The sequence below is a fragment of the Octopus sinensis genome, linkage group LG4 (assembly GCF_006345805.1).
Source record: "Octopus sinensis linkage group LG4, ASM634580v1, whole genome shotgun sequence".
Lineage (NCBI taxonomy): Eukaryota > Metazoa > Mollusca > Cephalopoda > Octopoda > Octopodidae > Octopus > Octopus sinensis.
The window spans coordinates 23,033,235-23,058,455 of NC_043000.1; the positions used below are offsets into that span (position 1 = coordinate 23,033,235).

At 38.6% G+C, this 25,221-nt stretch overlaps 1 protein-coding gene across 2 annotated transcripts; it reads left to right on the plus strand.

Moving 5' to 3' along the window:
- Window positions 1-1,298: 1,298 nt before the first annotated feature.
- Window positions 1,299-24,851, plus strand: LOC115210690 (N,N'-diacetylchitobiase). 2 transcript variants are annotated; one of them, XM_029779371.2, is made up of 8 exons: window positions 1,299-1,438; window positions 8,474-9,206; window positions 9,868-10,298; window positions 12,097-12,837; window positions 14,611-14,848; window positions 17,083-17,335; window positions 20,612-20,758; window positions 24,635-24,851. In XM_029779371.2, the coding sequence occupies exons 2-8, from the start codon at window positions 8,495-8,497 to the stop codon at window positions 24,693-24,695; spliced, it is 2,583 nt and encodes an 860-aa protein (XP_029635231.1). In that variant the 5' UTR covers window positions 1,299-1,438; window positions 8,474-8,494; the 3' UTR covers window positions 24,696-24,851. The 2 variants fall into 2 exon arrangements, with proteins under 2 accessions (XP_029635231.1, XP_036357798.1); XM_036501905.1 differs by having other exon boundaries at window positions 1,312-1,431.
- The last annotated feature ends 370 nt before the right edge of the window (window positions 24,852-25,221 follow it).

Consider the following 25,221-nt stretch of genomic DNA (forward strand, 5'->3'; position numbering starts at 1 on the left):
TTCCACCGAGGTCAACTTTGCTTTTCATCCTTTCGGGGTAGATAAAATAAGTACTAGCTGAACACTGGGATCGATGTAATCGACTTACCCCTCTCCAGAAATTGCTGGCCTTGTGCCAAAACTTGAAACCAATATTAGTGTAGTCATTGTGAGCTGGTAGAATCGTTTATATACGTTCTGCGTTCAAATCCTGCCGAGATCAACTTTGCCTTTCATCCTCTCGGTGATAAAATAATGTACCAGTCAAATACTGGAGTCAATGTAATCGACTTGCACCCTTCCCTCAAAACTTGCTGGCCTTGGGCCAAAATTAGAAAGAATTTCAAATGTAACACACAGCTTACAAAATGTTGTCATTCATCCGTGACTATTTAACGACCCCAACACCACACTGAGGTATATTAGGAAAATGTTGCTGAGATAAAAACAGGGAAACGAACATATGCGAATTGGCAGACGAGCGATTCAGCAAATCGATATTGCATTGAAATGAGTATTGTACTGATACTAAGTAAACGAAAGTAGATCAACCGATTGCTCTCCGATTAAGTGCTGGAGGAAGAGAGAGAAACAACAGCTTGCCCACGGGTGAGTGCTGCGCCGAGAAAAGAGAGAAAGATAGAATTGAACATCCTGCTTTGGCTGTGCTCTAGAGAGAGCGAGAGAGGGCCGGATTTTAAAAAGTATTGCAAAATATTTCTCGTTCTATTTTATATTGATTTCTTAGATAAATCTCACACTTTTCAAGTGAATTTAATTCCTTGAATTGATTCTTTTATATCGATTACAAAAAGTTGAAACCAAAGTTTATCACAGCAAAATTTGAACTCGAATCCTGTCAGAATAAAAATATTATGATTCATTTAGTACGGCGCATTACTGCTTTAACATAGTTTTATAGAGAGATTTCTGATATAGGTACAAAGCTTCGAATTTGACCAGAAGTTTATATAAAAGAATCTATCAGGAAAGATGAAAGGTAAAGTTGACCGTAGTAATAGGATGTGAATTCAGAACGCAAAGAACCGGAACAACCACCGCAAAAACATTTCGTCCGACGCTCTAACGATTCCATCAATCTAGCGATCTTGCTGCCATACTCTATCCGCGTTAGTTCTTTCGTTCTTTCTGTTTTGTTGCGGGTAGCTTACGAGAAGAAACTAACCCGTTATCACAGACAACATAAAGAGAAACTACGCCTGATGGCGGTGGTGCCTGGTGTTACACCCAAATTAGAAGGGAGATAACTCTAATATCAGCACTAATTTCTAAACCTCCTGTCACCACTTAATATACATCTCAGTTCCTCGCTCTTTCTTTCTTTCTTTCTCTATCACTCACTCCCTCTCTCCCTCTGGTTTTCTCTGTCTTTCTCCCCTTCCTCCCTATTTCTCTGTATTAAACCAAATGCCGTCAACGTTTGTCTCGATTGTCTTTTGTAAGTCCCAACTGATCTTTGTTTTATTGCTCGTTCTTAACAATTAATTAGACTCCTTATAATTAACTGTTTGTGTATCAATACACATCTGTACGCATCGTATTCTTAATTAGAAACTGAAAACTTCATAAATATATCGATGCATCTTTATGTATATCTTCGCTTATATATATACATTTATGTTGTATTTGTTGTGTGTGAATATATATATATATATATGGCAAACGAAACATTGCCATATATATGTATGTATATGTGTGTGTATAGTGTTGAAAGTAAGGTTCGTTAAACTAATTTTATTCTTATTTGTATTTCATAATACACCCGCATGTCATTGTGTATTCCAAACAATTTCGGTCGTAGTTTTTAAAGATCATGCTTAATGTCAATGCTCTCATCTGTCAAATGTATTTTATCTCATAAGTAACTTGTGTTTTGTTGTAATTAAACTTAAAATTATAAATAGTTCAGCTTCTTTTATTTCATTGCTGCTCCCTTGGCATTAACAAAGTTTAAAAGACGACCGATGATTCTAAGTTATGTTTAATTCAAAAGACATGTCATTTAAATTGTTTTAATTAAACGACAACTCGTATCTAATTTTTTTTTTTTTTCAAGCATCAGTATTAACAACGTTCTCTACCAGTCTGCATCATTATTAAATATTAAAACTATACTTTATTATTTCTTCTATTCAAGTTTAGGCAATCTTAAGTTTAATATATGTTCTTTACATTAAATGCAAAACTAATTTTTTTTGTATCAAACGGACAATGTATGAAGTCGATTTTATTACCCCTTTATATAACTGGTACTTGATTTTATCAACTATTGAAGGATAAACGGCAAAGTCGACCTAGTTTGCCAAGAATTAGAAGGGCCGTAACAAAATACCGCAGGTATTTTATCCGACACTAACGGATATATCCTGCCGCCCAAGTTTCTTATTTCATATAAAATATATTTAGTATCTGAGATAGTACTGCATTAATCATAAACTACTTGCATTATATATTAATGTCTACATACATCAAAGACCTGGTTTATTTTGAGTGAAGATAGTATTTTTTTTTTAACAATCTAATATATATTTTTCTATTAGATGCTTAATCTTCGATAGTTCCTAACAGACATGTCATGTTACTTTTCTCCCAAAACTTACAAACAGTGCTAAAACACAGTGCTGACTAAGATGTCAATATCTCCATTTTATTCTTCTCTTCACGAATTAATCAATAATATTTTGTATGCTTCGAAACAATATAGGACGGTGTGAAATTATTCGATAGTTTTTTTTTTTTTGGTTATCCTTTTTTTTTCTTTGTGTGAGGGACGATAAGTAAATGAACAGTTTACGCAGTATGATGCAGGCTGATTCTTGCTTCATTAAAGATGAGAGATACTCTCATCTATAATGATGCTAGAGTCATCTTGCACACACACACACACACATACACATGTAGTCCTAATCTTTTACCATGCTGGAGCACCGCCTTGAAGGGATTTCGTCGAACAGATCGACCCCCAGTAATTAATGTAGTCTGATTCTTCTATCGGGCATTTTGCCAAACAGCTAAGTTATGGAATCATAAACCAATACCGGTTGTCAGTGGTGGTGAAGGCACAAAGACACGTGCATATGCTAGTGTATGTAATGTGTGTGTGTGTGTGTGTGGTGTTCTTTGTATGTTGTACTATCAGGCACAATCCGTAAGTGAACAAAAGATCTTATCATTTGGGGAAGATATATAGAAATATTTTGGCAACAAAAATATTTACTTGTACCTCCATGCATAGACTATTAATCCCTGGTCGGAATTCTTTTGTTAACTATGCTGTTTGTAACGAAAGAATACCGACTTTTCTTTCTTTTACTCGTTTCAATCATTTTGACTGCGGCCATGCTGGAGCACCGCCTTTCGTCAGTCGAACAAATCGACCCCCAGGACTTATTCTTTGCAAGCCTAGTACTTATTCTATCGGTTTCTTTTGCCGAACTGCTAAGTTACGAGAGCGTAAAAACACCAGCATCGGTTGTCAAGCGATGGTGGGACAAACACACTCACGCACAGATATATTCATATATATCTATATATACGACGGGCTTCTTTCAGTTTCCGTCTGCCAAATGCACTCACAAGGCTTTGGTCGGCCCGAAGCCATAGTAGAAGACACTTACCCAAAGTGCCACGCAGTGGGATTGAACCCAGAACCATGAGGTTGGGAAGCAAGCTTCTTACACACACAGCAACTTCTGTCGACTTTTGATATAATATATCACCTCTACCCAGCGGATTGAGATAATGTTTGCACTATATAAAAATATATTTTACAACTCTTACATAACTATAAAATTTATATGAACTTAAATATGTATCAGCCAAAAACTGGCTCATTCATGTAAGAAGTTGTTGACTGAGGTGTATCCAGAGGTAGGTGGCTTGTGTACTATTCCTTGAAGCAATTTGTCCAGCTATCATTTGAAGGTGATGGGATCTTCTTTGATTTGTTTTGGAATAATGTTAAATAGAGCAGGGCCTATTGAGGAATGGTAATTATGTGAAGGCGGCGAGCTGGTAGAAACGTTAGCATGCCGGGCGAAATGCTTAGCAGTATTTCGTCTGCCGTTACATTCTGAGTTCAGATTCCGCCGAGGTCGACTTTGCCTTTCGATTAAATAAGTACCAGTTACGCACTGGGGTTGATGTAATCGACTTAATCCGTTTGTCCTTGTTTGTCCTCTCTGTGTTTAGCTCCTTGTGAGTAGTAAAGAAATAGGTAATTATGTAATTTCAATGTGTTTGTGTGTAGGGGGCATATGGTAGAAGCTGCCAGACTTGGATGAATTCTGAATTTGGTGATAGGGTCATTTGGACAAATGTAGTGCTCACAGCAGTGTTGGCGAGAATAAAGTTTTAGTTTTAAGGCGGTCACAATAATCAAGATCAGACATACTTTTATTTTGTTTAATGATTACTTCAGTGGGTGGGGAATTCAATTCTCATAATGTTTTGTTTGATGGGTGCGGAGAGACACAGAGGGCAGCAGTATTCTGGGTTTGACCATACAAAGGAGGAGAAGAGGGTTATGACATCTGGTCCTCTGAGCCAGAAAGTTCTGATGATCCAGGAGCTCATTCTGTGAACCATATTGACTTTATAGTTAATGTGAGTGCTCCAGCCAAGGTTGTTGTCAACAATTCTATATCTCTGATATTATTTGTTGCCATGAGTAATTCTTGTAAAAACAGAGAATATGGTTGTTTGAGTGCAGTCTCTTTTCCTTATTTAACAGTATGTTGTTTTTGTTCAACAATTTGACTCTGAGTATGCAAATCAAACTGGAGTTTCATTAGCTCTTCCTCTCCATTGATATGTTTTTCAAGCTTGGAGTCATCTGTGAATATTTTTATTTTGTATGTTTAATGACCCTTTATATAGACTATAAAGAGATGTGAGTCCAAAACACAGACAGCTTTTGCTGGACTTCAGTGTCTCCATCAGTCACAACTTCCTGGGTTCTGTTCATCAGCAAATACCATAATCAGTGCAGCAGTTTACAATTTTAACAGGAGGATATTGTGATTGACTTTGTCAAAGGCTTTGCTAAATTCAAGATATATAACTATTTCTTTATTGCTCACAAGGGGCTAAACATAGAGGGGACAAACAAGTACAGACAAACGGATTAAGTCGATTACATCAACCCCAATGCATCACTGGTACTTAATTTATTGACCCCGAAAGGATCTAAGGCAAAGTCGACCTCGGTGGAATTTGAACTCAGAACGCAGCAGCGGACGAAATGCTACAGAGCATTTCGGCCGGCGTGCTAACGTTTCTGCCAGGGTTTGAACCCATCTTAAAACTTTAAGGGTGTCATCAATGCGATGTAAAAAACATGTTAGGTTGTCTCTGTTGCAACAAAAGCCATGCTGGCTGGAATTTAGGAGATTGTTTTATATATGTGTATGTGATGGACTCGACCTGCACAAAATGATTCTTTTATAGTGGTCAAATGTTCATGCAGTACTTTAGCTTACTCCCTCCATTTGATGTTGGATTTTCCACTGACCATGGCAAGTTCATTGCACTCCTTTTATCTAAGAGTAAAGAAACTTTCAACAGAAAAAGTTCTAATTGAAAATCAGTCTTCTGCTTTCAGTTGGTCGTCAGTTGTATGCTGTGTTCTCTCAGAGACAGCTTTCAAGACTATCGGTAGACTGAGAATGTAGACATTGTTCTCTGAGGTCAGTCACATCTCAATCAGATCGATTGAAGACTTTGTCATCAAGCTGATTTTTTTCAGAATTTATATTTACCACTTACCAGTCAAAAGAAGCAATATGGCTGGAACAGATGTTGTTCATAGTAGACTTGGCTCGTCCACCATGTATTATGTCATCCAGATAAAAGGGTAAAAAACCTTCGGTCATGACTGACCATGGGATTGCACCTAGAAAGTTCCCCTCTGAGGCACAAGTCTGGGCAAGGTTGTTTACAGAAGACCAGCAGTTGTACATGCAAACCAGCCTCAGCTCTTCATGCCACTGATGTTATCCGAGGGAAAGGCAAAGGCTGATACAGCTTGGTGCCAGTGACACCCCAATATCATTTCTACAGCTGAATGAACTGGAGCAACGTGAAGTAAAGTGTCTTTTTTGAACTCACTACCTCATGATTGTGAGCTCGACACTTTAACCATTGAGACATGTGTCATCCAGATACAAGACATCAAATGGTGATTTTTAAACAATAGAAAAGATCAAAGAAAATTTGCTGCATGAACTTCACTCTACCTCTGAAAATGCATTCCAGGACACATTCCAGAACTGAAAAAATGTTAGGAGTGGTTTATCAACAGAGAATAGAACTATTCTGAAAGAGACAAGCCTAATTAAATTGTAAATAAAGCAATAACTTTGCCTCTCAAAAGGTTTGGGGTTTTGTTTTTTTTCCTACAAACCTCATTTATATATCATCATCATCATCATACATTTGCTTTCTATTTTGGCAAGAGTTTAACAGGTCACAGTATTTAGAAGCACTGCTAACCTAGAGGGGTCTCTTGCTTATTTTATATTTTTTACTTGATTCTGTAGCTTAGATGCCCTTCCTAATGCCAACCACTTTACAAACTGCACTTATTGGGGTTTTTTTTCATGGTACTTGAGCACTAGAGTTGTCATGTCCTCAATAAAACTAAAGGGTTATCACAACATAACACTTTACAAAGTGTACTGGGTGTATTCTCAAGGCACCAGCACTAGAGAAGTAGCTGTGTCCTCAACACAACTAAAGGGGATCTTATGATCCATGACTCTGCTCTCTCACCAATCACTTTTACAGAGTGAAAGGTATGACAGATTCAGGTATGAAGGTTTATGATGTAAGGCACGTGTGATATGAGGGTAAATGATAGATGTACCCTGTATACTGAGTAAGGTACCTGTATGACCAAAAGGATAGAATAATGGCAGTAGGTAATATGACCCAGGATGTGTGTGTGTGTTCATTCATTCATTTTACATCTGTTTTTCTTACACACCTCAATATCAACTCCATTATGAAATGGAGAGGCAAAGTGATGTTCCTCCTATAGTCTGGATGCTATAATAATAATAATGAAATTATTGTATACAGTGCTCAGATGCACCACAACTTGTCAAAAGTGCGTATAAAGCATATGCAGTAATGTACAAATGTCTGGGAAGTGAACAGTGTATGAGTCAGATACATGCTTGCATGTGTATGGAGGGGAGAAAATCAGGTGTAGTGTTGGCGAATCTCAGGAAGCATGAAAGTTTTGAAAGATGCAGTGCTCCGACAACTGACAACTGATGCCTGCAGTCTGTTCCATGCTTCAGCAACTCTTAGCATGAAAAAATGTTTCTGAAAGTCATGGGAGCTGTGCTGTTTTCTGACTTTGTAAGCATGTCCACAGGTGTTAGACAGGTGGAATTTGAAAAGGTGCTCAGAGTTATTGTTAGTAAGATGGCTAATAATTTTATGGGTGTCTACCAAGTCAGCTGCCAGACATCGGAGTTTCAATGTATCCATACTCAGGGAAGTAAGGCATTCAGAATAGGGCAAATGCCTGATGGAGGGTATTCTCTTGGTTGCGAATGTCTTTGCTGTAAACTGTATAAACACTCGGCCCAGGGGCCACTTAAGAAGTTCTTACATTCTAAAATAAAGCAAAGAAAATATCCACTGCAGTTATTAATGTTGCATTTCTGTGCAGAATTGCAGTTGCATTAATTTATTTCAAGACTAATTACCAAAAGTAATAGGAAAGTTTATCTTAGATTGGTATCTGATTAATGGTAGGGTTTATCTCTCATCTCTTTAATGACACATGAACAAGAGTGAAGCAGTGGTATTATGTATTCAAAGACGGCGAGCTGGCAGAAACGTTAGCACACCGGGCGAAATGCGAATCCGTATTTCGTCTGCCGTTACGTTCTGAGTTCAAATCCCGCCGAGGTCGACTTTGCCTTTCATCCTTTCGGAGTCGATAAATTAAGTACCAGTTACGCACTGGGATCGATATAATCGACTTAATCCGCTTGTCTGTCCTTGTTTGTCCTCTCTGTGTTTAGCCCCTTGTGGGTAGTAAAGAAATAGGTATTATGTATTCACGAAGGCAGCGAGCTGGCAGAAAAGTTAGCATGCCGGGCAAAATGCTTAGCGGTATTTCATCTGCCGTTATGTTCTGAGTTCAAATTCTGCTGAGGTGGACTTTGCCATTCATCCTTTCGGGGGTCAATAAATTAAGTACCAGTTACGTACTGGGTTGATATAATCAACTTAATCCGTTTGTCTGTCCTTGTTTGTCCTCTCTGTGTTTAGCCCCTTGCGGGCAGTAAAAAAATAGGTATTATGTATTCACATGAAAGGATTAATGTTTTATTCCAAAACATCTAAATAAGATTTTGTTTTATATCTCAAATTTAAATCTCAAATTGCTCCTTTAAATCAACCCATAACATACCTATACATAATCTGTTTTTATTTTTTTCTATTATAATTCTAGTGATTGGTATTGTTGTTGAACATGGATCAGAAATCATTTGATCTACTAACAGACACTTTGGATATACATTATGAAGTTCTTGACAATATCCACCAAGGCCGAAAAATATTTAAAGCAGCAATAACTTTGACCAATCATTGCTCAGTTCCTCTTGAGCCAGGTCCATGGGCAATCTATTTATGCCACATCCGCTTGATTGAGCCAAAATACTTGTCAAAAAATTCTTTTGCCGAACTAACTGAATATGGTGTGAAGTTTTCACATGTTAATGGAAGCCTTTTCAAATTGGAACCCCTTGAGTCTTTCAAAACACTGACTAATAATGATTCTGTTAAAATAATATTCCTTGCTCAGTATTATTCCGTTGCTAAAACTGATGTTCTGCCTAATTGGTATATGACTTATCCTGATTTGATTCCTCGCATCATCAAGTGCACAGCTGATGAAGATCTTAATTTCGTGGGTCAATTTAACAAACCATCTCAATGGAAACGTTACGATTATGAATTAGCTGATGGCAAACGACGTTATGACATTTATGATCCTTTTACACCAAAGGTTCGCTTTGAAAGGAACTTGTCTGCTTACAGCTCTAATGAAGAAATTAAACCAGTTATACCTACGCCACTCCAAATGGTTTGCAGTAAAACCAAATGTATCTATTTGAGAGAAGGAAACTGGGTAATATATACTAAAGATCTAACTCTGTCCAAAGATGCTGAGTATCTCTCAGGTAAGCTGCTTTTAACCTAACAACCATTATGTATGTATACTCTTTACTCTTTTACTTGTTTCAGTCATTTGACTGTGGCCATGCTGGAGCACCCCTTTAGTCGAGCAAATCGACCCCAGGACTTATTCTTTGTCAGCCTAGTACTTATTCTATCGGTCTCTTTTTGCTGGACCGCTAAGTTACGGGGACGGAAACACACCAGCATCGGTTGTCAAGCGATGTTGGGGGGACAAACACAGATACAAAAACACACACACACATATATATATATACATATACATATATCCAACGGGCTTCTTTCAGTTTCCGTCTACCAAATCCACTCACAAGGCTTTGGTCGGCCCAAGGCTATAGTAGAAGACACTTGTCCAAGGTGCCACACAGTGGGACTGAACTCAGAACCATGTGGTTGGTAAGCTTCTTTTGTTAACTTCTTGAATGTTCTCTTCAGATGTTACTACATTGACAATATGATCATCAAGGGGACAAATCTAACCCCTTATTGTCAAATTTTATGTATCCAGTAAGTCCTACTCTTGAATTCATTCAGGTACACCAAGTCCTTTAATTTTATTACAATTTTAAAAATTACTTTGGAAACTGAAATTTATGTTACCATATATATATTTTTTTTTTTATTTTTTATTTTTTTTTTTTATAGGAAAGCTACAGCTAAAAATTGTTTCTCAGCTCCCTGAAACTAAGTACATTTATCTTAAATTAGTTCCATCTGTGCAACTTCCACCTCAAAAGCATTCACTTATTTCTAAGGAGGCTTATACACTTACTGTTGATTGCCTAGAAGATGTGATTGAAATAACTGCCAGCACTTCTCAAGGTCTATTCTGGGGGATCCAGTCTTTATTAAGTCTTTATAAGGATGAACGTATTCCAGAAGTGAAAATCGTTGATGCTCCAAGATACGAATATCGTGGTCTTCATGTCGATGTCGTAAGAAACTTCCATGGAAAACAAGAAATGTTCAAACTCATCGACAGCATGATTATGTACAAGATGAACAAATTACATTTGCATTTAACAGATGATGAAGGATGGCGGATTGAAATCCCTGGTCTTGAGGAGATGACATCTGTAAGGTCTATTTTTTTTCATTTTTGTCATTTTGATAAATTTCTGCTAAAATTTAAATACCTTTCTTTAGTTTACTCTTTTACTATTTTACTTGTTTCAGTCATTTGACTGTAGCCATGCTGGTGCACTGCCTTTAGTCAAGCAAATCGACCCCAGGACTTATTCTTTGTAAGCCTTGTACTTATTCTATCGGTCTCTTTTGCTGAACCGCTAAGTTACGGGGACATAAACACACCAGCATCAGTTGTCAAGCGATGTTGGGGCGACAAACACAGACACACAAACATATATACGACGGGCTTCTTTCAATTTCCATCTACCAAATCCACACACAAGGCTTTGGTCGGTCCGAGGCTATAGTAAAAGACACTTGTCCAAGGTGCCACGCAGTGGGACTGAACCCGGAACCTTATTAGTTGATTAAACTAACTTTTTTTATAGACTTACAATCCGTATAAGTGTTTATAAAATACTAAATATTGGCTGGTGGCTTAAAGCCTTTGATATCAAGTCATGAGAATGCACTTACATTGCATTTATTTGCATGATAACTTTTTTTTTAATGGCATAGTCAAAGAAAGAAGGGTTTTTAAGACTCAAGAAGGAAGACTTGTGACCTGTCCCAAACACTTGACACACAGCACACTCCACTAAAAGCACAAAAAGTCCAAGTAATGGTGTTAAACCAGATGACAAGTTAGGCCTACCACCCAAGAACAGGAAAAGTTCCTCTGATGGGATTCCTCACAGTTTCCATTTACTAAATTTCACCCACAAGGCTTTTGGTCAGTCTGAGGCTGTAATATAGAACACTCAAGGTGCTGTGCAATGAGATTGACATCAAAACCACTTCTAAATCACTCAGCTATACTTGCTCCAAGTTTAATCACAGTATTGACCAGGCTATCAGATGTCGTTTACATCACTAGTCACAATGCACTTTGCATTGTTTTGGTCTTCGAATGATACCACCCCACTGATTAGGTGAGCAGGCCAACATTCCCCATGGTAGGGTTACCTGTTTACAGCCAAGTGGACTGGAGCAATGTGAAATAAAGTGTTTTACTCAGGAACACAATGCACTGCCCAGTCCAGGAATTGATCCCACATGAGTAATCATGAGTGTAACACCCTAACCACTAGGTCACACACTTTCACTCCAGTTTAATAAAGCAATCAAAACAATGAAGGAAGGATTTTTTCTGTCCCCCTCTCTGAACTACTGGCTATAAAGTTATCCCTCCTCTTCTAGCACAACATAAAGCTGCTTTATGTGGCTCGTAAAAACACCATTCGAGCGTAATCGTTACCTGCGTCGCCTTACTGGCACTTGTGCTGGTGGCACATGAAAAAACATTCGAGCAATGTCGTCGCCAGTGCCACAGGACTGACTCCTGTGCAGGTGGCACATAAAAAGCACCATTTGAGCGTGGCCATTGTGAATACCGCCTGACTGTTTCCAGTCAGACTGACATTTGGTATTGTTCTGTGATAATATAATGCACCCAGTACACTCTCAGAGTGGTTGGCATTAGGAAGGGCATCCAGCTGTAGAAACTCTGCCAGATCAGATTGGAGTCGGGTGCAGCCACCTGGTTCACCAGTCCTCAGTCAAATTGTCCAACCCATGCTAGCATGGAAAGCGGACATTAAACAATGATGATGATGATGAAGTCATTATCTTTACTTTTTTTTTTCTTTTATTCTGTCCAAATTTTTTTTCAACTTTTGAATGTTTTGATTTTTAAAACCTGCATTTTAGTTATTTTTCAAAATATAAACCACTTCTTTTCTGCAGGTTGGCGGATATCGCGGTCATAACGCCTCTGGAGACTGTCACATTTTACCATTATTGGGTTCTGGCCCAAATTCTGATACATCAGGTTCTGGTTACTATTCAGTCAAAGACTATAGAGAAATTCTACTTTATGCTACTGAACGCCATGTTGAGATTATCCCCGAGGTGGACATGCCAGGACATTGCAATGCTGCTATTCAAGCTGTCAAATCCCATTACGAAAAACTCTGTTCTGCTGGTAAAATGGAAGAAGCTGCAAAATATATGTTGCATGAATCAAGCGAAGTCCAGAGTTCGGTAACAACTCAATCCTGCCAGTTATTTCATGAAAACCTACTGAATCCAGGCCTTGAATCAACTTTTAATTTTGTTGAAATGGTGGTGTTAGCTTTGAAGGAGATGCACGAAGACATAGCTCCCTTGAGGGTGTTCCACTTTGGTGGAGACGAAGTCCCGATTGATATGTGGGAAGAATCACCAGCTTGTCGAAAGCTCTTCAATTCTTCTGAAGACATAGTGACTTTGGATGATCTTTTAGAACATTTTGTGCGTAGAGTAGCTGCCATTGTTTATAAACATGGTTTAAGCCTGGGAGCTTGGCAAGATGGTATGGTGTCTATCGATGGACCGTTCGAACGTTCTAGTATACCCCAGGAAGATGTTCTTGTGTATGCTTGGCAGAATGTTTGGGAATCAGGAAAAGCTAATATTGCCTATATGCTGGCTAATGCTGGATATAAAGTAAGTTTAAAAATTGAATTTTTAAATTTATACAAATGTTCTTATGTGTTGTTTGTGTGTGTGTGTAGTTTTTTATTATATCATTTATCATTTACTTGATTTAGTATTAGACTGCGGCCATGCTGGAGCCCACCTTGAAGAATTTTTATTTGAACAAATCGACCCCTGTACTTTATTTTTATAAGCCTAGTACTGTTCTATCAGTCTCTTTTGCTGAACTGCTTTGTTGCAGGGACATAAACAAACCAATACCAGTTGTCAAGTGTTGATGGGGGACAAACATGGATACAAAAACACACATATCTGTTATCTTTTACTGGTTTCAAACCAGGGCTGAGGATATACATTATATATACAACAGACTCCTTTCAGTTTCCGCCTACCTAATCCACTCCCAAGGCTTTGGTCAGCCTGAGGCCATAGTAGAAAACACTTTCTTAACGTGCCACACCATGGGACTGAACCCAGAGCCATGTGGTTGAGAAGCAAACTTCTTAGTACACAGCTATGCTTGCACCTGTATTTTTTTTTTCTGGGTTTCAGTTAAGAAAATCACAACAAAAATTAATTGTTTTAAGATTTTCCTGTTTTACAGAATAAATTTTTTTTCAAATTTGGTGTGATTGAAGGATCTGTGATCATCGCCTTCACAGCCCCTTTGAGACTAATGAGACTGAAACCGTTCATGTTCTGCTTAACCCTTTTGTTACCAACCCGGCTGAAGCCGGTTCTTGAGTACAAATGTCTTGTTTTCATAAATCTCTACATATATAAAGCTGAAGTTGTTTGTGTATGGCAGGCTTGGTAGCCTTCAATTAACAATATCTCCTCCGAGTCCCTGTGGCGCAAGTTGACCAAAATTGAGAGTATGATAGAAGGCTTGCTCTTCCTTCCATAGAAGAAAAAATTCAAATCAGACCATGTTAACTAGGTAAAAAAATAAATAAATAAATAATCTTTTCTACTCTAGGCACAAGGCCTGAAATTTTTAGGGAGGGGGCCAGTCAATTAGATCTACCCCAGTACGCAATTGGTACTTAATTTATCAACCCCCAAAAGGATGAAAGGCAAAGTCAACCTCAGCGGAATTTAAACTCATAATGTAAAGACAGACGAAATACCACTAAGCATTTCACCCAGTGTGCTAACATTTCTGCCAGCTCACTGCTTTAAATAAATAAATAATACCACAAGTTGTTTGTGTATATCAACATGTATTTACTGTAATATTTGTTGACAGTAATTGGCATTAGGAAGGGCATCCAGCCATAGCCAAATAAGACTGGAGTCTGGTGCGGCCTTCCAGTTTACCAGCCCTGGTCAAACCATAATGATGATGATGATTTCAGAAAAAGTTATGAATGAAGTTTTCATGGCTGTGTGGTAAGATGCTTGCTTCTCAACCACATGGTTCCGGGCTCAGTCCCACTGTGTGACACCTTGGGCAAGTGTCTTCTACTATAGCTTTGGGCCGACCAAAGCCTTGTGAGTGGATTTGGTAGACGGAAACTGAAAGCCCGTCACGTGTGTGTGTTTGTTTGTCTGTATTTGTCCCTCCACCTTCACCTGACAACTGCTGTTGGTGTGTTTACGTCCCCATATCTTAGCGGTCCAGCAAAAGAGACCGATAGAATAAGTTCTAGGCTTACAAAAGAATAAGTCCTGGGGTTGATTTGCTTGACTAAAGGCAGTGCTCCAGCATGGCCACAGTCAAATGACTGAAACAAGTAAAAGAGTAAAAGAGAGAGTAACTGTTTTGAACTTTACTTCTAGGTTGTCATGTCTCAGGCTACACACCTTTATTTTGACCACCCTTATGAACCAGATCCTGAAGAGAGAGGTCTTTATTGGGCAGCCCGGTTTATAGACACTGAAAAAGTGTTTAAGTTCATTCCAGATGACCTCTATGCTAACGCTGATTATAAACTGACGGGTGAACCTCTTTCTATTGATGATATTAAAACTTATGAGAAGAAAATAGTGAACCTAAAAGTTCCTGAAAACATTATTGGTAAGTAAAACAGTATTTTCTTAATGACTTTCAGAAGCTGTTTCGTTTGGTCACAATAATTGTTCTAGAACATTTGTTATTTTGCAGAGCCGTACTTGTTTGGCAAATGACTTAGTTTACATTATTATCTTTATAATAATATTGGGTCATCCCATAAATAATGCAGTTTTTCTCAATGGCATGAACTAAAAGTCGGCGGGGTTAACTATTTAACCAACTAACTAATTGATTGTTTCAGTAATTTTTCAGTTAATCAATCAATCAGATTTGTCTAAGTCCTTTTGTTGTCATTCACAACCTCGTGAATGACATACCTTCTCTACTCAATCTTTTACTAACTGATAGATTAGCTGAAAAATTGATCAAATAATTGTTTAGCTAATTGGTTAAATACTTAACCAATTAACAAATAATTAATAAAGAAGTGAAATAGAACTAATGCATGTGTTTATTATTGTCATAATGGCCCTCCAAAGATAACATATCAGTTTCATGATCACATCTCAAATGAAAGGAATTTGAAGGTTGTGACCCTCAAATGATACAACAAAATATGTTTCAACACATGAGTTCACATCAAGAATCTTGCAAACCAAATACAAAACTTAAATATAAACCTAAAATGTTTTAGTTCTATATTTAAGAGATGAGGAAATATGTGCGTTATTTACATTTGACGGATATTTGTCCTCATCTTGTTTGGGCATATGGCGTAGTGGTTAAGAGCACAGGCTACTAACCCCAAGATTCCGAGTTCAATTCCAGACAGTGACCCAAATATAATAATAATAATAATAATAATAATAACATCAAAAAATACCTTAGGAATGAGAACTCGGGTTCGAAATTTCCCCAAGACACCTGATGAAGGCTGAAGGGTATATCAGCCAAAAGGTTGTGTTAGCAACAAACAAGATGAGAACAAATATCTATCAAATGTAAATCTCTATATATATAAACGGCAAAATGTCTGTCTTTGTGTGTGTCCTTTATGCAAATCCACAATTTTTCAGTTAGAGGGCTCGCACATTCTTTGGTCATTCAAAACCGTCCAAGGGTGGTCGTGCACATCTTTACATTTCCCCAGTCACCCCGCAAAGCCATTAAAAAATCAATAGAAGTGACTTTTTTGTGAATTTTCTATCCAAAACCCAATCAAAATGCCCGAAACTTGATACGCTAGCTGTATGTGATTGGTCGGAGATTTGGACAGTACTCGCGTGTATGTGTGCACGCACGCAGCTGTATATGCATGCACTAGCACTATGACCCAGCGTTGCTGGGTCATAGTGCTAGTAATGTATAAAATGTTTTAGTTGAAAATAAGATATTTCTTTCTGCTATAGGCACACAGTCTGAAGTTTGAAGTGAAAGGGGTAGATGATTATATTGACCTCTTTTATACCCCTTGTTGCGGATATATGACTTTAACAAAGCGGGGTGTAAAGCAATGTATTACCAACTTAACCTTCCAACTATCAACATGTGAGACATCAACTCCTTCTTCTACCATCTCAAATTACTCTTTATAAGAGTTTGATGATTCCACCTTTTAATCACGCAGGAGTGTTAATGTCTATCACCACAACAACCTCAGCACTCAACTGATAGTTATTTTATCAACCTCAAAAGGGTGACAGTCAACCATGACAGAATTTGAACTCAGAATGGAAAGACAGATAAAATACCACTAAGCATTTTGTCCGGTGTGCTAACAATTCTGCCAGCCTGCCATTTTAGTTGAAAATAAGATATTAATATGACCTTGGCTGCTAACCTGTTGAATATGCTAAAGAATTTTCTGAGTGGCTGTGTGGTAAGTAGCTTGCTTACCAACCACATGGTTCCAAGTTCAGTCCCACTGCGTGGCACCTTGGGCAAGTGTCTTCTACTATAGCCTCAGGCCGACCAAAGTCTTGTGAGTGGATTTGGTAAACAGAAACTGAAGGAAGCCCGTTGTATATATGTATACATATATATGTGTGTGTGTATGTTTGTGTGTCTGTGTTTGTCCCCCCAACATCGCTTGACAACCGATGCTGGTGTGTTTACGTCCCCGTAACTTAGCGGTTCGGCAAAAGAGCCCCATAGAATAAGTACTAGGCTAACAAAGAATAAGTCCTGGGGTCGATTTGCTCGACTAAAGGCGGTGCTCCAGCATGGCCACAGTCAAATGACTGAAACAAGTAAAAGAGTAAATGAGTAACCTTTTAAATTTCTGTTTCTCCTTGTAGGGATCCAAGGTCAACTGTGGTCAGAACTAGTCCGTACATCTGAACAACTGGAGTGTATGGTATTTCCTCGTCTTATAGCTATGGCTGAAAGGGCATGGCACAAAGCAAGCTGGGAAGATGAAACAGACAAATGCAAAAGAGATGCTGAATCAACAAAAGATTGGGCCAGCCTTGCTAAAACACTTGGTACAAAAGAATTATCTCGATTGGAACAGGCACATATAGCTTATCATTTAGTGCCACCTGGTGCCAGGTAAGAAACCACTTTTAAAATTATTACATGGTATCTAATTAGCACTGGAAGTCATTTCTGAAATAATATTTGCAGCACTGGAATTTTGTAGATAGAACTGTACAAAAGCCTGCCATATGTTTAACTGATAACCCTCACAGTTTTATACAAAAGAAATTGTTCTAACCCTTTGTTTGTCCTATGTATCACATGTAATACACAAGGCACATAACCCTGGCAGCCATCATCATCATCATATGTCTGCCTTCCATGCTAGCATGGGTGGGATGGTTTCACAAGAGCAATCCAGGCAGAAGCCTGCACCAGAATTCTGTGACTGTTTTTGGCAGGATTTTTATAGCTAGATACCCTTCCTAAAACCAACCACTCAGCAGGATGGACTTATTACTTTTTACATGGCACAAGCACAGGCATGGTCAGTTTTGGCAAGGTTTTTACAGCTGGATGCTCTTCCAAACACCAACCACTTTACAGTGTGGACCAGGTGGTTTTAGGTGGTACCTACTCTGACAGGGTCACCAAGTATTTTGCAAGACAAAAATTTTTTAAATACATCATATATGATACACATCCTCAATTCATAACAACATTTTACATTACTCAGAACACATGAAAAAAGGGTTGACTAAAATTCTGAAAATGAGCATGGACATTTGGGACAAACTTATGAAAATTTGGACAGGTAAAGGGTTAGAAATCTGAAACTAAGCAAGTCATTTGGCGTTATTCTGTGATAATATAATGGATAACTATATTTCTTTTGTCCTTTACTTGTTTCAGACATTGTTCTGTGGCCATGCTGGGGCACCACCTTAAAGCAAATTTATCCTAGTACTTATATTTTTCAAGCTTGGTACTTATTATATCAGTTTTTTTTTTCCTGAGCTACTAAGTTATGGGGGTGTAAACACACACACATGCAGACCCATACATACATACAACAGACTTCTTTCAGTGTCTGCCTACCGAATCTACTCACAAGGCTTTGGTTGGCTCACGGCTATAGCAAAAGACACTTCAGTGAGACTGAACCTGGAACCATGTGACTGGGAAACAAACTTCTTACCACATTTTCTTAATTTAGATGTTGAGGTCGCCCTGTGGAAAATCTGACACTTTTTCTAATGACTTGCTACAAGATTACAAGGGAATTAACTCACTGGTCTCTGATCTAAATGGAACAAAACAAGGCATTATTTCAGCCCAAAACAACTCTTTACTCTTTTACTTGTTTCAGTCATTTGACTGCGGCCATGCTGGAGCACCGCCTTTAGTCGAGCAACTCGACCCCGGGACTTATTCTTTTTGTAAGCCCAGTACTTATTCTATCGGTCTCTTTTGACGAACCGCTAAGTAACGGGGACATAAACACACCAGCATCGGTTGTCAAGCAATGCTAGGGGGACAAACACAGACACACAAACAAACACACATACATATACATATATACGACAGGCTTCTTTCAGTTTCCGTCTACCAAATCCACTCACAAGGCATTGGTCGGCCCGGGGCTATAGCAGGAGACACTTGCCCAAGATGCCACACAGTGGGACTGAACCCAGAACCATGTGGTTGGTTAGCAAGCTACTTACCACACAGCCACTCCTCACAAATGTTTGCAAGCAATTGAGAATGAACCCATCATACAAATACACCTTCTGCTCTGCCAACCAGCATTTGTTCACACTTCTTTATTCTATCACTATTAGAATGGTCTCTGCTGAGCTGACTTCTATAACAGCATACCATCCAAACTGTTGCTGTACCTGCCTCTCCACTTCCCGTAACCGATTCCAAATCTTGTCATGTCATCATCATCTTCATCATCATCGTTTGACTCCGTTTTCCATGCTGGCATGGGTTGGACTGAGGGCTGGCAAGCCAGGAGGCTGCACCAGGCTCCAGTCTGATCTGGCAATGTTTCCACGCCTGGATGCCCTTCCTAACGCCAGCCACTCCAAGAGTGTAGTGGGTGCTTTTTATGCTCCACTGACACGGGAGCCAGTCAGGCGGCACAGCTTGATATTAAACAGACCGCTTGTTACTTTTAAGAATGCAGCTTCTGGATTTTGCCTGACATCATGACAAGTATCCATATCATGCATACATACGCATGTGCATTACAACCACGCATATGTGTAAGTATACATGCTTGCATTGATCGTCATATCTGAATTCTTTGCTACCAGATGTACTTTGTAGAATTTTCCAAAATACAAAGTCCAAAGTTATATGTAGTCATCATCATCATAACCACTTTTTCATGATTACATGAGTCAGATGGAATTCATTGAGGCAGATTTTCGACATACCCTTCATGTTGCCAACTTTCACCAGTTATTCTGGTTGAAGTTGGCAACAATATTCTGTTCGTACAGAATACTGGAAATGAATGACATTGCTTGCTTGCCTGTGACAAACACTTACATCTATCAAACAATGTCAAAGACAACACAGACACACATCACATATTCACACATACCTCGACCCTGACTCCATCAGTCACAAGTGACCATGGATGCACCTAAAGGTTCCTCCAGGGTACAAGTCTGGGCAGAAAGTCGCCTCACCAGTGGACGCACAACCTAGGGTTGTTTTTATGGAAGACCAGCAGTCGCCCATACATACCAGCCTTCCCTCTCCATGCCACCAATGTTATCCAAGGGAAAGGCAAAAGCTGATACAGCTTGGCACCTGTGATGTTGCAACTCATTTCTACAGCTGAGTGAACTGGAGCAACGTGAAATAAAGTGTCTTGTTCAAGAACACAATACACAGCTCGGCCTGGGAATCGAACTCACAACCTCATGATCATAACCTCGATGCTCTAACCACTGAGCCATGTGTCTTCACACACACATACATATAAATGTGTGTATATATTGATATATAGATGTATACAACAGGCTTATAATCTGTTTCCGTTTACCAATCTGCTCACAATGCTTTGGTGAGCTTGAGGCTATAGTAGAAGAAACTTGCCTAAGGTGCCACACAGTGAGATTGAACCTGAAACCATCTAGTTGGGAAGCAAACTTCTTACCACACAACCACACCTGTGCCTTCTTTGATAATAGAAATATATATTTTTTTTTGTGTCATCAAGACAGCACTTTTCTTTAAATATATTTTTTTTTGTCATCAAGACAGCAATTTTCTTCTTTCCTTGATTGTCAACTGACACTATTCTACCACACTATACTTTATTCCACTTTAAACCTTGACCAAGCTTTGAAAAACCTAATATTTGATAATTGATCTCTTTTATTTGTTCAGGTTCCTTGAAGATGGAAGATTAGAGGTGAATTGTACTTATCCTGGCCTTCCAATTCAGTACAGTATTGATAATGGAGAAACTTGGACCACTCAGTCTAATGAGCCGATTCACATTCCCAGCAACACTAAAGTTTTATTGCAAACCAGGTAATCTATTGGGTTCTTTATTACCTCCACCTTCGTTAAGGTAGAGGTATTGTTTTCAGTCCTGTTTGTTTGTTTGTGAACAAGATATCTCAAGAACCACTGGATGGATTCGGATGAAAATTTCAGGGCTGTTTGACCTCATGACTGGCACGAACTGATTAGATTTTGGGATTGATCCAGTGTCAGACAAGGATTCTGGATTAATTTTCCAATTTTGTTTTACTTAATTTGTTAGAGCAATTGGGTTTATATTAGATATTCTCATTTTAAAAATCATCTCCAACTTATCATTGAGAAGACGTTGGTGTTGCTTTGGTAGAGGTTTGTGCTCTCTGAGTACTCCTCCTCCTCTTCTTCTTCTTCGTCCTCGTAGTAGTAGTAGTACTAGTAGTAGTAGTAGTAGCAGCAGCAGCAGCAAACTAGCTAGCTAGCTTGCAGAATCATTAGCATGTCAGACAAAATGGTTAGTGGCATTTCTTTAAACTCCTTACATTCTAGGTTCAAATACCACTGAGGTTAGCTTTGCCTTTCATCCTTCTGGGATCAATAAAATAAGTACCAGGTGAGCGCAAGTGCTAGTATAATAGCCTATCTCCTTCCCCTAAAGATGCCGGCTTTGTGCCAAAATTTGAAGCCATCATTATGATTTGGGATATGAAGATATGTAGCCATTTGGAATTGGTGACTTGTTCATGTGCTATGCCTACAGGCATCAGTGATCATGGATCAAAGTTTAAAGGTTTATAAATTTTCTTGGGATAGATACAGTAGTGGTATATTTACTGTTTACTCTGCTAGTTTCCTGCTTCTCCAAACTTATCCTTGAGGTACAGGGCCTGTTTAAGCCTTAAGCAGGGATAATGGTCCACATGACATCTGAGTATGGTCTGCACACAAGTGGGTCTGTGATATATCTAGGAGCCAGACATCCTTCAAATCCTTACTAAAACGTAATTCACATAGGCACAGGAATGGCTGTGTGGTAAGTAGCTTGCTTATCAACCACATGGTTCCAGGTTCATTCCCACAGTGTGGCACCTTGGGCAAGTGTCTTCTACTATAGCCTTGGGCTGACCAAAGCCTTGTGAGTGGATTTGGTAGACGGAAACTGAAAGAAGCCCATCGTATATATGTAATATATATATATATATATATATGTGTGTGTGTATATGTTTGTGTGTCTGTGTTTGTCCTCCCAACATCACTTGACAACCAATGCTGGTGTGTTTATGTCCCCGTAACTTAGCGGTTCGGCAAAAGAGACTGATAGAATAAGTACCAGGCTTCCAAAAAAATAAGTCCTGGGGTCGATTTGCTCGACTAAAGCTGGTGCTCCAGCATGGCCGCAGTCAAATGACTGCAACAAGTAAAAGAGAATATTCATATTATACATGAAAACACTTGCCCACATATGTTTGCTATCCATACCATACTCATAGTCCCCTCTCTCTCTCTCCATGGATACATCCTTGTATATAAACATAAAATGACACACACTCTTAAATAATTGATATAGTCACTGGGATTTGATGTAGCTAGTGTTGCGCTATATTGGTAAAAAATTTTTACTGTATGAGATGAACACTGAAATATCATAATGTCCTTTAAAAATGGGAGATACCTATGCTCCAAACTGAGCCCTTTATGAGGTATTCTTTGCCATGACACAGTAATTTTTTTCATTGAGTCAGACAGTTTCATAAAAGCTGAATGTTTCCTTGGTTTTGTTTCATTGTGCTGTGATTCGTTCTCCAGTCAGAAATATCTTCCCTTTGACTCCGTTTCATAATGTGCATTTTAAATGACGTTATTATGTTAACACTAGTAGTATTCTTTTGAAACTTGTAACATGTAAATTCAATTCTGTCATATTTATATATAACGACATGACAACATATAAGTGTTAATTAGTATTTTTGTTTCACGGTTGAGTGCTTTTCCTACTGCTAAATGTTCTGCTCTGTTTAATATAACACTACTTAAGCCAGGTTATCATAATGCAAAATGATTCATTAACAGTGTAAAGTTTGTGTAGAAGCATAATAGCTTGCTTCCTCTCTAGTTTAAGTAACCTCCTGTCTTTAGTGTTGGAAAATTGCTTTGAAATTTTGGATTTAAAGCACATAGCCCCATTTTAAGGACATGAGGCTATTTGTGGGAGAAGATTTGGTGACTGTGTTAAGTTGTAGGGTCTTCTTTAGCATAGTTATACACTGGGTTTTAGCAGTAGCTGTTTTGATGATGATGATAGCTATGTTGGTTGACAGTTTTTTTTTTTTGTTTTGTTTTCTCTGTGAGTACATGAGACAATCAGCATCTTTTTCCTCTCATGCAAATAGGGCAGTTAAATTTGCTTAACTTTTTATAATATCAGAATATCTCTTAATAATTATTGGTATTTGGTGAGAAAAGAGACAGGAGTTGCAACTTTTTTTTTTTTTTTTTTTGGTAGTATTAGTGACAGAATGAACTTATTGTATATAGTGCTCAGGTTAGAAAAAGTAACCAAAAATGTATGAACAGTGCTGAGAATAATGCACAGGAAATGAACAGTGAATGAGTTGATTAAAAAAAAAGTAGGTGGTGACATCAGGTGTACTGTTGGCAAATTTCAGGAACATAGAGGTTTTGAAGGCTGTAGCATCCTGACAGCTAACAACTGATGCAGGTAGTTTATTCCATGCTTCAGCAATTCCAAATGTGAAAAAATGTTTCCAAAATTTGTGGATGCTGTTTTGTTTTTGATTTTTGTAAGCATGTCCATGGGTGTTAGACATATAGAATTCAAAAAGGTACCTAAGGTTATTGTTTGTTTGTGTATTGAGTGAAGCGGTCTTCGTCCCAGATTTTTGTAGTGGGAGAAGTCCGAAACGAGGTCCTTTGCTATTCGTAAGACCCACAGAAGAGAAAGCAGGTCAACCCCTGACATCAAGAGCATCGACAGATGGATGAATGCGCATCCAGAATTAGCGGTTGCGTAGGAAGTCGAGGACAAGAAACACGAAGAAAGAATGAGAGAAAGTTGGAGCGAAAGAGTACAACAGGGGTCACCACCACCCCCTGCTGAAGCCTCGTGGAGCTTTAGGTGTTTTCGCTCAATAAACACACACAATGCCCGGTCTGGGAATCGAAACCGCGAGTCCGCTGCCCTAACCACTGGGCCATTGCGCCTCCACTAAGGTAGTTGTTGGAAAGATGGTGGATAATCTTGTGAATAACAAATCAAAACTGACTTGGAAACTCAACAGAAACTCACCTTCTGTTCTGTGGTACATGCTAAGAAAGGACCCACAGCTGTCTCAGAAGAGCATGAAATTGACTGGGAAGTTTGGTAACTGTTAAAATTTAATTTGAAAGCAATTTTTACACTCATTTACCAAACTGATACAAACTGCAGAAAACTAACTCCAAGATGAGGAAAGGAGAGCACCTTTTCAAACTCCACCTGTCTAACACCTGTGGACATATTTACAAAGTCAGAAAACAGCACAGCTCCCATGACTTTCAGAAACATCTTTTCACGCTAAGAGTTGCTGAAGCATGGAACTAACTGCCGGCATCAGTTGTTAGTTGTCGGAGCACTGCATCCTTCAAAACTTCCATGCTTCCTGAGATTCGCCAACACTACACCTGATTTTCTCCCCTCCATACACACGCAAGCATGTATCTGACTCATACTCTGTTCACTTCCCAGACATTTGTACATTACTGCATATGCTTTATATGCACTTTTGACAAGTTGTGGTGCACCTGAGCACTGTATACAATAATTTCATTATCATTATTATTATTATTTTTAAAATTAGGAAACGTTTATTATGATGACTCATATAACATCTTTTGTTGTTGATTTAAATATTCTAACTTCTTTTTCAGCTCTACTGACAGGCACCGGTCCAGCAGACAGATTGAATTGCTAAGTCCAAATATAAGTTAATAAGTCTTTAAACTTTTCTCTCAGCTTTCTCCTGCCACTCACTGCAATGACTGTATTTTTTATAGCTCAATTTCTGCCAATGCATTCTTGAAATATTCTTGTATTTGGATATCTTTATAAAAATAAAGAACTGACATTATCATGTCTTTAAACGTATTTAATTGTTTACTTTGTTATTTGAGAGCAAAAGGGTGATGGAATGATAGAAATAATAATGCATTACACAGTATTAGAATCTTGAAATTCTGAGACCCCCTTCGGTCACGACACTGACCATGGGATTGCACCTAGAAAGTTACCCTCCCAGGCACAAGTCTGGGCAAGGTTGTTTATGGAAGACCAGCAGTCGCCCATGCATACCAACCTCCCCTCTCCACACCACCAATATTATCCAAGGGAAAGGCAAAGGCGGATACAGCTTGGCACCTGTGACGTCGCAACTCATTTCTACAGTTTGAAAAAGTAGTTAAGTGAGAATTGCATACAAATGGGTGGCAAAAGGAGTGACAAGTTTGTTGGATGAGCT

Bases quoted from the DNA above. Each gene is read 5' to 3' on its own strand.
- LOC115210690 (XM_029779371.2), top strand. From the start codon at position 8,495: ATGGATCAGAAATCATTTGATCTACTAACAGACACTTTGGATATACAT. The intron at 9,207-9,867 runs GTAAGCTGCTTT...TTTTTTTTATAG, and splicing joins AGATGCTGAGTATCTCTCAG to GAAAGCTACAGCTAAAAATT. The intron at 17,336-20,611 runs GTAAGAAACCAC...TTATTTGTTCAG, and splicing joins TTAGTGCCACCTGGTGCCAG to GTTCCTTGAAGATGGAAGAT.